The 14,620-nt window shown below is 31.7% G+C and overlaps 2 protein-coding genes across 5 annotated transcripts in view; one reads left to right on the top strand and one right to left on the bottom strand.

The window, feature by feature from the left end:
• Nucleotides 1–14,620, bottom strand: part of LOC105423285 (agrin) — a 433,811-nt gene that overhangs the window by 144,706 nt on the left and 274,485 nt on the right. The gene's annotated exons all lie outside the window — the stretch shown is intronic.
• Nucleotides 7,639–11,898, top strand: LOC148935959 (uncharacterized). The gene is made up of 3 exons (XM_089079528.1): nucleotides 7,639–8,742; nucleotides 8,811–8,931; nucleotides 9,485–11,898. Exon 3 carries the CDS (start codon nucleotides 10,498–10,500, stop codon nucleotides 11,725–11,727), a length of 1,230 nt encoding a protein of 409 aa, XP_088935654.1. The 5' UTR covers nucleotides 7,639–8,742; nucleotides 8,811–8,931; nucleotides 9,485–10,497; the 3' UTR covers nucleotides 11,728–11,898.

The raw sequence follows: 14,620 nt of genomic DNA, 5'->3' as shown, positions 1-14,620 counted from the left end.
CGTATCATTCATATTTCGCTGTCATTAGAATAGTTTTAATCAATCTTCGATTTTTTTTTGTTAAATTTTTAAATCCTTTATTTTTTATTTAATTTATTTATATTTACTAAATAAATCGATCATAAATTGATTAAGGGACTTTCGTTTAAAGGTAGGCCGTTAATTTTGAGATAGACTTGGTAGATTGGTACGTCATTACGTCTCGGTATTAGTAGCGGATCAACGATATGCATGTTCGGCCGGCATACGGCAAGAAAAGTAGTCAATGTCAACGCATGGTCGTATCAGCCGTCCGCTGAGAATTATAATCCGGACGCGGCTAATTAATTAGCCTGTCTAGGGTGCCTATCCGCGGATTATGTAACGGCTGACAGCCGACGGGATACTGTAATTACGCCACTCTGGAATATCCAATTGGATACCTAACTTGCTAATAATCGACACGACGGCATTAACGGACCGTGGAATATTAATGCGGCATACTAATTTGTAACGACTTTGCTAATCAGTGTAGGTTTTCTAGTCGCTCCATTATAAATTATTCCATAGTTCAAGATTTGGAGGATTTGGTTCATGGATTATAATATGATACGTAAAAAATATATTAAAAATGGCTGAAGGAAATTGATAGTAGAAATATGACGCACAGCAAATTAATTTCTTGTCAATTATGGAAAATATGAAATATTTTTTTAAATAATAAAATTTCTGTACTTAAAGACACCATAATAAATAATTTAAAATGTATACAATTCTTTTCGTGAAATATCCTAAATTTTAAAAATATAGAGAAAAATATAGAGACAATAGAGACTTGAGTGTAAGTTAATACGTTAAATAGCTTTGTCCATTACTTAATCGCGAGGGTTGTTAATTGGCATGTGACAGTCGTCACGAAATATCAAACGATCAAACAAAACGCACGGGCGCGCATACGCGCGTTCACACAGAAGATTCGTCGAAATTGAACCGAGGCATTGGGTTGGAATTCATATCGCGATATATATATGAGAGAAGTACATCAGCCACGAAATTGTACGGCCGTAGTTGCATCGCATTCCCTATTTCTCTTTCTCTCTCTCTCTCTCTCTCTCTCTCTCTCTCTCTCTCTCTCCCTTTTCTGTTCTCTCGTGATGTCCCTTTCCCATCGCTTCTCTCGCAGCCACCGAATTTATAAAGGGTCATGCACACAGAAGGACGGGAAATGCGACCACTTGCGAATCCGGGAATACCATCAGCAGCCAGACAGGAGTCACTAATCAGGCTGTTTCCACTTAATTTGCTGGAGTAATTAAGCGTCTCGTTCGCCTTCGTTCGTCCCTAAAGCCATGACCGAACCGAAAATCAAGCACTTTATTATATACGGACCCTATTGTGTCCTAGAATATCATCGAGAAAATCTGTACTGCACGTACATAGTACGATTTTTGTTTCTTTATTACGACCTCTTTGCTATCTTTTTCTCTTGTTTATATTTCTCAATTTTTCTTTTTTATCTTTTTTACGTTTATTTCACAATTAATATTGTTGATAATGATAATATTATTTCCTTTTTCTAATTTTTTCCAACAAAATTAATTCATATTCAGTTTCTACATATAAAATTATATTGTAATACCAAATTAACAATCGTTTGTTTCATGAATATTGATAAATTGATCACATCAATATACCGATAGGATATTATATTTGCTTATTATACATCGCTGTATTATTGTTATATTATTATATATCACATCATTATCATATATCACATGTTATATTATTATATATCATTTAATCTTTTCCAGTGTGAGATTTAACTATTTCTATATTATTTTATTTTTTATCATACCATCCATTTTTCGATAAAGTGTTACCTTTCATATCCAAAATAATAAATTCATATTAAAAATACTGGAAACTAAAAAATATGTAAAAAATGTAAAAAATGTAAATTATTTATATTTCATGGCATGATGTACAAAAATCGTGAATAAATGCAAACAGTACAAAACGCACGCGAAAAGTTTTAAGTGCAAGCTATAATGCTTCACCGATTTGAAAATCGCATTAGAGGGACAGTTCGGTCGAAGTCGCAGCTACTTGGGCTTGCAGCGAGAGCGCGTCTACGTGTCCTCGAGGGGAAAGAAGGCTTTCGTGAAGAGCGACGATGGTCCGTGACCTGTTCTGAATCCCATCTATTTTTCAGGAAAGACTTGTGTACCCGGCGGCGCGCGGCCTCCCCTTCCTCTCTGCGTACCGGTTATATTATAAGCGGGCCGCGGGTCTGACACATCGTGAAATTTTAACGAAGTCTAACTTGTAATTCGTATATCCTGCCAGAGAAGTTTCACGAGAATGGATAGGATAACTGCCGGCATGCGCGTGTGTGCGGAGCTGGAGATTTCTATTTCTGCCCCCAACCGCGCACGGCATATGCGCCCGTTCCGACGATGATATATTTATTTCGCTCGCCGTAGCCGTCACATTTCTAATTGCGTCCGATTCTCTCTTCCCCGCGACCTTTGCCACGCAGATATTTCGAATGTCGGACGTCAGAAAGCGACAACAATATCTATTTTAAAAATACAATATCTATTTTAAAAATACAATATCGTGCTCGTAATAGCGACAATTCTGAGATTATATAAAGATTATTCATGAAGATTGTTCATGATGCAGATCGATGTTTCAAATGTGACGTGAATTGCCGATTATTCATCTACGTATTTTATATTAATGCGTATTATATATCAGCTTCAAACCGTGGATGTTCCTGTCTGTTCGTTTGCTTATTAATATTTATATTAATTTCCAAAATAAAGTCTGACGTGCGAATAATGTTTAAAATTGTAGTTTTCATATTGCTTATAAATAAAAATCACTTGTTAATATCGCAGAAAAAGATTTGTGAAATAAAATCTATTATTTAAAATTATAATATAAAAAAAATTTTTTTAAGCATGTACATGTATAATTCGTGGCTATATGTGATCTAGGTCAGGTATCCTAAATTTATATAAATTCAAGTAAGTCAGAGCAATCGAGAATAAAGGTTGCACTTATAAAAAGCTATAAAGCTCGTTTCGCTTTTTATAGCTTACGTGCATTGCAAAAACGTATTACAAAAAAAAGAGATTTATCATAAATTATAAATCGCTTATCAAGATAAAGAACACGATTATAATCATCGCTAAATCTATCTTAAAATTTAAGACTAATTTAAAATTAAGCATGCAAAATAAAATAGAAAAGATATTGCCGTGCGCTTTTGATGCTTCGTCCCTTTCTTTTCTATTACTTTTCTCGTAGCCGACCTTCGTGTCGCACAAGAGTCGCGAAAAAGAGTGTGCGACAAGATAAATACTGTTGTTACCCACCCATCTCATCCTGGGAGAATTGCCGAGCGCAGAACGAGCCAACGAAGGGGATGCATAACAAGGCGCTTAAGTATCCATTATCCATTCTGTCGAGTCGCAATCGCGAACAACACGAAAAGCTCGCGTCTCGCCCGCGTCTCAGCTAATGGCCGGTACGCTCCATATCGTTCCGCGGTCGAATAAAAGCGGCTACTGTGTACATACGACGAATGGGAGAAAACGGGAACCGGGGTATCTCGCGGCATTAATGAAATATTCCTAAGCACGAGTGCGGTGCGCGTTCGTCGACATTATTCCGAAGACCGGCTCTCTCGCAGGATTCGGGGAACATCCAACGTCCGGGAAAATTCACGCGGCTCTCCAATAATGTTAAAAGCACGAGACTCACATTCGGTCGGTCGGTCAGTCGATCGGCCGGGTGCTCTTTGCCAACGAGACACCGAGCTGTTTTATTGAACAACGTCTTGGAAATTACATGAGGAAATTACAAGTCTCAGCGAACGCGATTGTCGCGCTTGAGAGACGTTTAATCGATGTAAATTCGCGATATATTTCCAATTTTGTATTTTAGTACAGAAATAACTAACGATCTCTTTTTATTTTTATTTTATTTGATACAGTAAATCACAAACACAATTTTCTGATAAAAATGATACAATCCATATTTGATTTCTCTCCTTTTTTTTTAAATTTTTATATGTTTTTTACATGTCATGTCAAAAGGCCTTTAATTTTTCGAGTACTATTTCTCTTTTATTTCTGTTCTTATATATCTTACGGCTCTTGCCTTTTTCATCTTTTATACTTGGCTTTCATTTTTCTGTCTGCTCTAGGAATTAGTCACTATTCTTTTAAATTGTGCGTCTCCATCTCTATTTATCCGTTTTATAATCTTATCTTAGCTCATCTTTCTTTGGAGTCACGGTAAAACATCATAAAAGGTAGCGAGAGATCCTTCCCTTACTTATTATTACGATCGCAATAAGCTCCTCCGAATCCGATTTGCGGTTCTACGGATTATTAAGCGGCAGAGTTGTCGGGAATCAATTTTGCGCCTCTCAAAGATTAATCGCGCGCTACTTCGCAGCTGCCGGCAAATCAGTTAAACCTGTGAAATCTTCTTTAATAGAGAGACAACGTCTCAACCTACCCTACGTACATTCGCATCTCTATTGAATATTTTCAATAATATCATAATCTTTTTCACGGACGCACTGTTGTCTGCACAAATATTACTATTCAATTTCAGCTTAATCCATTTATTTATTGACGATTATTCGAGCGTTCATCACATTCATCATTGAGAAGCGAGCATTCGGATTTCGCAAATACCGCTGCGAAACCGCGACGTCGAGCGGGAATTGAAACGTATCGCGATGGCGTTCGAGATACGAGATCGCGAGAGTGCAAAGACAATAGCTCGAGGGATGGTGGACCGACGGGGATGCGATGGAAGGGGATAGGAACGCGACGAGGAGACGTGAATGCACATCCCCATCGAGGAGTCACGTACTTTATAAAACGCAGCCGTTACACCGGTGTCGGAGACGGCAAAATCGGAGGCGTTTGCGTGCACGTTGGTGCAAAGAAGGGGACAGACTGGCCGGAACATATGCTTCTCTTCGCAATATAGCGAAGGAGGGAGGGGAACGTCTTCAACCGATAAACCCCCACAGAAATGAGCTTTTTTCGCGCATTTCTCTTTTCGCGCGACCGCCATCGCTCCTCCACAATTTTCGATCTGTCTCACTCCCTCTCTCCCTCTTTCTCTCTTCCATCCCTGTCATCCTTTCTGCCTCTTTCACTCTATTTTTATCTCTATTTCCCTCTTTCTTTTATCTCTCTTTACGCGAAAGCTGATTTTTCTGTTCTACTCTGTAACTCAGTGACAAATGACCTCTCCAATAGACAGTGTAGATAGATGAGGCAAAATCTGGAATGACTGAAAGCACACTAAAAGATCAAAGAGAAAAGACATTTCGTCTATTCTCTTCTTTTCTGTAAAACGTGCATACGTACTTATTTGTATGTATATACAATGTATTTGTATGTTTCGTGTAAAAAAGATGCAATGTAAATAATCAGATATCTTATTGTAGCGTATAAAGAAAGAATTGTCACACATTTTGCAAATTAACAAAAGCAGAAATTTTAATTTTCAACTATCTAATTTCATCAATGTCTTATGTTTCAAGATTTAGAAATGCTGGCTTCAATTCGGCCTGTCCGTACATAATTTATCATTGCTATAATTATTACTTATAATTATTACTGTTATAATTATTATTGTTACCATATTATATCGATTGCAGAAGTTATCTACAATCAAAACTTTGGAAAACTTTTCTGCAAATATACAAAACTATTTTTATCTTAACAAAAATCCATTAAATATTCTACTTTTTAAGATTATTAAGCTTTACTTAAATGTTTGTTAAAGTTTTTTTTAGAATTAATTGTAAAAAAGACTTGAGATTACATATTTTTCTTCTTTTTCTCTTTTCAATTTTTTTATATCACATTATTTATTGTAAGATTTAAAAAATATATCAAGTTTTACTGCAACAATTTATTCCTAACTAACTTTTAACTATAAAAATACCGACATTTCACTTATAAGAAGCTTGCAACGAAGATAATCTGACGCGATGCAAGCTTACCTATTCTTAAGTCACGATCCAATGGCCTCGACTATTACAAGACTAACTCGAGTGAACTTTCGTCTCGCATTACGATCCGGTGCAGTCCGTTCATTCAGCTGTGCAATTCGACGAACGGATTTCATTTCGTTTCGAATCGACCTGTCGCACGGAGTCGGTGCGACCTGTGGAGTCCCATAGACACGGCGCGCTGGTTATATTTTAACGAAGACGTCACGTAGCTCTGACTGAGAGAAACGAAACGACGCCGCGCGTTCCGCCTAGAATTTCTCCCGCACGTTTTTCTCTCGACTGCCAGTCACGCGAAATCTTCGTCTCCCGTTCGTGTGTATATCTTCTGGCGAGATTATTGCCATTTTTATATTCAACGTTACTTTCGCATTACGCGAATGTCAGCTCTCTCTCTCTCTCTCTCTCTCTCTCTCTCTCTCTCTCTCTCTCTCTCTGTAAAAACAGAATAAATGGCTTTTTTGTGTTATTGTTTTGTGTTATTGTTAGCATACTAATCTCTTAAATCACAATTCTTTAACAAACTCAACAAGTGGCACATTATATAAAGGATATCGTAATTGCGCGATTTGAGTATGTCTATCTTTTTTGATTATATCTTTTTTTTTTACATATTAATTAAATCCAATTTGATTTTATATATATATATGTATATATATATATATATATATATATATATATATGACATTTATTTTCTGTTTTCTACATGTAAGTATTTCTCTTATAATTAAATCATAAAAATATACGTCTTTCTCCTCCTCAATTGTAATTTTACAAGATTATCACTCTATAAATTTTGTTTGATATATTCTTTTTTTTAAAATGGCCTTTCAAAATACAGAGGTACTTCCTTATATAATGCACGTACTACATATGGCAAATTAAAATTAGTCAATTTCAATATTATTAATGGATATTTCAGTTATTAATACAGGCCGAGTTCCGATATATATTGCCAGTACTAAAAATCTATATCTTATGTCAAATATACTATAGATTTTCAGTATTGTGTATATCAGAACACGTTCTAGATATTACACAGACGATATTTCCTGTTTTGCATATATAAGAGTTGACATATTACTGATATTGAAATAATTACGCATCATTATAATACTATATAACATTGCATGTTAAGAGAAATATGCGCAGTGTCATAGTTACTTAACAGATAACAAAACAAGTAATCTTGACTTTCATCTGTTGCTCGCAGTTTTTAACTTAAACTTGTGAGGTGTAAGTCGACAACGAAGAATACATTGCATATTTCTTGATAAAACTAATGTAAGAATTACGTTTAGACAAACATAAGCATTACTGCACAAATACATTAATAAATAAATTTAAATATTGGTATCAATATTGTTTAATCTCATTGGTATAATGATATAATGTTTAATCATTAGTATAATGTTTAATCTTTTATAGATAATGCAAAAACAAGCGGGAAGCAAAATATTGAAAAATTGGCGGCTGTTTCGCGCCACAGATTTTCATTCCTTGATGTATCCCTGTTTCATCTTGTCCCGCATTTTGGGAATATTTCCATACAGAATCAATGATACGACTTTCAAGTCGTCTAAATCATTATCAATTATATCGGTCATCTTTGTGTATTCTTGTTGTATTTACACATGGATAGGGATCTATCATTTAATCTTTTTTAGTAAACTGAATATGATAGACGTACCCAGAATTATCCAAAGTGGCTGCTACTTTTCGCTCAGCACTTTTATAGCTATTGTCACGTGCATTTTGAATAATCCACGAAAGCATTTATTTCAGACCATAGAGAAAATCTCATTAAGATTAATGCCTATGGAATCATATCAAAAGCTGTCCTGGTTCATTCATGCTAAAGATATTTTCGGTCCTTTTTATGTAATTATAAACTACATATTATTTTATGGTAATCTCGGTGTATTTGTCGCATGGCCCATAATACACCTCTATTTGCTAGTATTTGAAACGGATATGATGCATGTTAATTGCGTTTGTATACTAAAAACCTGTTTCAAGAAAATAAATGATAATTTGCTAACTCTGCAAAAGCTGATGGTGACTAATGATGCAAACAAATTCTTAGTCGATCACAAACTCAAGAGAAATTCAATTCTGTTAATACAGCTCAAGAATCTACAAAAACAATATCTAATGATCAGTGATGCAATACAAATGTTAAATACAATTTTTAGTCTACAACTTGTCGCAGATATAATTATGATTTTCACTCAGTTTATTACGAATCTATACTGGTACGTAAAAATGCAACAAGATGGTGCGATGGTATATATTTCAAAAAATGATCCCTTTTACGAACGCATCGGCATGTCCTTAATATACCATTTTGCAAGGTTGATATTAACAGTGTGGGTTTGCGAAAGCGGCAAAAATCAAGCTTTAGAAATCGGCACTACTATTCATGATGTACTTAATTGTACCAGTGATAAACAAATCAAAGACGAGGTAATAAAACATTTAATATAATTTGTATTCCTTTATAAACAAGTTCAATGTGTTTGTTCGACTTTTACACGTTGTTGATATAAACATAAAATAAACATTAAGATTGATATTCCTCAATATCCCTCAATATTTAACAATTTTGCGATCGTACATTACAGTTGAAGCTATTTTCCTTACAAATATTGCATTGCAATAATATATTTTCCGCAAAGTTTTTTGCGGTGGACGCATCATTTTTTGCTAGTGTGAGTGATTAATTATTTAATTGTATCATTCAAATGTAAATTCTTTAATATTTCAATTTTGTTTTTAGATGGTAGGTAATGTCACAACATACTTGATAATTCTAGTACAATTTTTAAATATGACGAATTCTTGTAACATGAGTGCGATAAACGAAGGATATGATATGAACGAAGGAGTAATTAAAACAGGTATCTTAATAAAGCTATTTTTGAATATTTTTTTATCATTTTTATCATTTTTTATCATTACTACTACGATATAATTACTAAATGTAATTATACAGAGATGTATTCCTAATATGCAAAAATGCAAAAAACTTTGTCTCGTGCATACACATCTATGAATATTATTGCATGTATATATATATATATATATATATATATATATATATATATACACATATTATTGTATATAGTACATATAATTTTAATGTTTTATTTGTTTCTACCGCACTAAATGTTTATATCACTTAAAAAGTAATCAATTCTATTCTATATAACATTACTTAAAAAAAGTTGTATTCATTGAATATATTATATAATCTATATTTTAATTTCTTTTGCATTAAAATAAAGATAATTAACAATCAAGCTAATATCAATTATATATCACATTTCAATTTGATATTTATATCAATATATATTTAAGGGTATGTGTATATAATTAATATTTGAAATATTATCTTAAATATTATCTTTTATTTTATTTCAGATATATTAACAATAACTGTTATATTTTCAGTAGCCCTATTGAACTGGAAGATGCAATGAGTGTACAGCACCGTGATCACCATTGTTAAGTGAAAATGATTGTTCAAAAATAATCAACTATTTTTTGTTTGAGAGTAGTTACAAATTACGTTATTTTATATTTTATATTTTATTTTAACTACATTAATATTGCTATAAGAATGTTAATTCTGATTATATTTTTCAATCCTTTGAAATGTTTATCAATATTAAACAATAAACATAATATGAAATCTCCTTTTAGTCTTTGCATTATAATCCCAAAACTTATAACTATTTATACAATCATCATATCATGACTGTTTTGGTAGCACAAATCAAATTTATGCTCACTTGGTGCAAGTGCATTAGTTGCAATTAATATTTGTACTTCTCTTATGATTAAATTATGCAGATATGTCTTTTTGTCAAATATAATATAATAAAATTACTATACAATAACATTTTATAAATATTGTTTGACATATACTTTTTTAAAACGTTCCAATTTCGAGGTATTTAAAGTTCACATGTATTTTCTGTACTCTATATATGTATGTATTGTATAGAATATGACAAATAAAATTAGTCATTGTTCAGAGACATTACTAATGAATTTTTTAGCTATCAATATAGATACTGTGCAGCTAATATTTCCTGCTTCGCATGTGCATAGAAGAGATGGTATATTATTGATATTGAAATAATTGTGCATCATAGTAATAACATTGCATCCCAAGAGGAATCTGCGGTAATCGAAGAGCGTCATGGTTACTTAACGAATAACAAACGAGTAATCAAGATTTTTATCTACTGTTTAATAAAAGTACTCGCTGTTTTAAATTTAAATTTGTCACGTGTAGATCGACAACAAAGAATATATTGCATATTTCTCGTTAAAAGACGAATTCAAGGACTATATTTAGAAAAGTATACGCATTGCTGCTCAAATACATTAATAAATTTGAAAGTAGACAAATGATTTAGATTGGGATACTCTATAATTATATTTGGACAACATTCATTATGTTTAGTTCTTTATCAAAAATCAAAGAAAAACTTGGAAGTAAAATATCGAAAAATTGGCAACTGTTTCACGCCACAGATTTTCATTCTTTGATGTATCCCTGCTTCACATTTTGCCGCATTCTGGGAATATTTCCATATAAAATGAATGATACGACTTTTACATTCTCCAAATTCATATTCATTGTATCGACCATCGTTGTCTACTTTTCTTGTATTCGCGTATTGATAATGATATATGAGTGGAACATCTCTAGTAAATTGAATATAATAGACGTGCTCAAATTTCTCGAACGTAGCTTCCATTATGGGCTCAGCTGTTTTATAGCTGTTGTTACGCATATTTTGAATGGTCCACGAATGCATTTACTACAGACCATTGCGAAGACCTCATCAAGACTGCCCACGGAATCATATCAGAAGCTGTCCTGGTTGATCCATGCCAAAGACATTTTCGGTTCTTTTTATGTAATTATAGTTTTGATCATATATTATATGCAATTACATATCAAACATAATGTCGATATTTTTCTCATGTTGTCTGCAATACACATCAATTTGCTGGTTTTTCAAGTGGATATGATGTATGTTAATTGTGTTCTTATATTGAAAATCTGTTTCAAGAAAATAAATGACAGTTTGATAACGCTGCAAAGGCTGATGGTTAATGAGGCATCCAAATTTTTTGGTTTAAACGATCACAAACAAAGAAATATGATCTTGCTGATAGAGCTTAAGATTTTGCAAAAGCAATATCTAATGATCAGCCATACAGTACAGATGTTAAATACGATTTTTAGTCCACAGCTTATCGCAACTATAATTATAACTTTTGCTGAGTTTATTTTTAATTTATTCTGTTACGTAGTGATTCAACGAGAAAGTACAACAATATTTCCTATACAAAAAGATTTTTACGAATGTATTGTTATTGTCACAGTGTTCTTTCTTGCAAAGACAATTATAATAGTATGGGCTTGTGAAAGCGGCAAAAATCAAGCTACAGAAATCGGCACAACCGTTCATGATGTGCTTAATTGCACCAACGATAAGTATATCAAAGACGAGGTAAAACTTTTAATATCATTTGTACCTTTTTATAAAAGTTCAATGTATCATTTTTACACATTAAAGTTGTTGGATTTGTATTCCCCAATTTTGTGTTTAACAATTTTGCAATCGGATGTTACAGTTGAAGTTATTCGCTTTACAAATACTGCATCGCGATAATACATTTTCGACAAAACTTTTTGCGATGGATGCATCATTTTTTGTTGCAGTGAGTGATTAATTATTTAAATGTATTAATTAAATGTAAAATTTCTAATGTTTTAATTTTGTTTTCAGATAATGGGTAATGTCATGACATACTTGTTAATTTTAATACAATTTTTAAACATGTCGAATTCTTGCAACAGAAATATGACAAACGGTATTACAAAGTTTAATTTAAACAAATACCTAAATAAATAAAATCATTTTCGAATATTAAAAACATTGTTTGTAATATTATTGTTATTGCAATATAAACACTAAATATTCTATAATTATACAGAGATATAGTTATGTATAAGCAAAAAGTTGTAAGAGATCGTGTTTTATGTATAAATATACACATACATGTATAAATACTATTATATGTATGTATGTATTATATATGTATATTATATATGTGTATTATGTAATACATAAAATTTTAAGTGCTTTATTTGTTTGTACCGCACTAAATGTTTGGATGTTCCAAAAGTGATAAATACACTACTAAATAACATTACATAAAAAAAAGTTGTACTCATTGAATATATCATAAACAATTTTTCAATTTCTTTTTTATTAAAATTAAGATAATTAACAATCAAGCTATTATCAATTATGTATCACATCTCAGTTTAATGTTTGTAGTGAGAATGTAAATGTGTATATGCATAATTAATATTTGAAATATTGTCTTAAATAATGTTTTTCACTTTATTTCAAACATATTAGTAACAACTATTATATTTTCAGCATACTTTTTTCTTTTTGCAAACTATAATCTTACAGAATTAACACTCCAAAAATTTTGTTTGATATATTTTTATTTAACTATTCTATTTTCTATATCCAAAGTACAGAAGTATTTTCTATACCCTACATAATGTATATATTAAATATAAATAAAATTAGTCACCAAGAGACGTTATTAATAGATCCTTCAGTTATTGATACAAATATTATGCAATGGATGTGTCTTGTTTTGCATATACAAGAGCTGACATGTTATTGATATTGAAATAATTGTGCATTGTTATAATATATCCCCAAGAGAGATATGCAGTAATCGCAGAGCGTCATAATTATTTAACAAATAAGAAATAATCAAGTAATCTTGACTTTTATCTGCTATCCAATAAAAAAACTGTTCGCAGTTTTAAATTTAAATTTGTCAGGTGCAAGTCAACAACTAGAGAAATATATTGCATATTTGTTGTTAAAAAACGAATTTAAGAAATTACGTTTAAAAACATACGCATTACTATTCAAATACATTAATAAAGTTCAGACTGTACAAATCGATGATTTAGATTGAAATTCTGTATATAAAATATATGGATTATGTTTAGTTCTTTATCAAAAATCCAAAAAGAAGTGGGAAGCAAAATACCGAAAAATTGGCGGCTGTTTCATGCCACAGATTTTCATTCCTTGATGTTTCCCTATTTCATCTTGTTCCGCATTGGGGATATTTCCATACAGAATCAATGATACAACTTTCAAATCGTCTAAATCGTTATCAATTGTATCGGCCATCTTTGAGTTCTTATGTTGTATTTACTGGATACTGTTATATTATGTGATTGCTTCTAGTAAACTTAATATGATAGACGTGCCCAAAATTATCCAAAGTTGCTTCTTTTCGCTCAGCACTTTTATAGCTACACGTGTATTTTGAATGATCCACGAATGCATTTATTTCAGATCATACAAAAAATTTCATTAAGATTAATACCTATGGAATCATATCAAAAGTTGTTCTGGTTCATCCATACCAAAGATATTTTCGGTTCTTTTTTTATAATTATAAATCTCGTATCATTTTATTTACAAGGAATGTCGTATTTGTCACATGGCCCTTAACACATCTCTATTTGATAGTATTTGAAATGAATATGATGTATGTTAATTGCGTTTGTATACTGAAAACATGTTTCAAGAAAATAAATGATAATTTGCTAATTCTGCAAAAGCTGATGGTGATGCAAACAAATTTTTAGTCGATCACAAACTCAAGAGAAATTCAATCCTGTTGATAGAGCTCAAGAACTTACAAAAACCATATCTAATGATCAGTGATACAGTACAAAAATGTTAAATACAATTTTTAGTCTACAACTTGTCGCAAATACAATTTTGATTTTCATACAATTTGTTACGAATCTATACTGGTACGTAAAGGTGCAATAAGATGGTGTGACATTATATATTTCAAAAAATGATCTTTTCTATGAACGTATCGGCATCACCTTAATATATTTTTGCAAGGTTGATATTGATAGTGTAAATTTGCGAAAACGGCAAAACTTAAGCTTTAGAAATCGATACTACTGTTCATAATGTGCTTAATTGTACCAGTTTCTTGCAAAAACAATATTAATAGTATGGGCTTGTGAAAGCAATAAAAATCAAGCTTTAGAAATCGGCACAACCATTCATGATGCTCAATTGCACCAGGGATAAATATATTAAAGACGAGGTAATAAAACGTATAATATGTATCTTTTTGTAAATGTGTTCAACGTATTTGTATCATTTTTATACATTGAAATTGTTTGATTTATATTCCCCAATTTTGTATGTAATTATTTTGCAATCGAACATTACAGTTGAAGCTTTTTTCCTTACAAATACTACATTGTGATAATACATTTTCGACAAAGTTTTTTACGGTAGATGCGTCATTTTTTGCTGCAGTGAGTAATAAATTATTTATTTGTTTTAATTATATATAATTTTTTAAATATTTTATTTTGTTTTTAGATAGTGGGTGATATCACAAAATATTTGTTAATTTTAATACAATTTTTGAACACGACGAATTCTTGCAACAGGAATATAATAAACGATATTACAAGATCTAATTAAA

The sequence above is a fragment of the Pogonomyrmex barbatus genome, unplaced genomic scaffold, assembly GCF_055798465.1.
Source record: "Pogonomyrmex barbatus isolate J1 unplaced genomic scaffold, ASM5579846v1 scaffold3, whole genome shotgun sequence".
NCBI lineage: Eukaryota > Metazoa > Arthropoda > Insecta > Hymenoptera > Formicidae > Pogonomyrmex > Pogonomyrmex barbatus.
This window is presented reverse-complemented; position numbering and strand designations above follow the sequence as displayed.

What these genes read in the sequence shown, in the direction of transcription:
- LOC148935959 (XM_089079528.1), top strand. Translation starts at nt 10,498, where the DNA reads ATGTTTAGTTCTTTATCAAAAATCAAAGAAAAACTTGGAAGTAAAATA.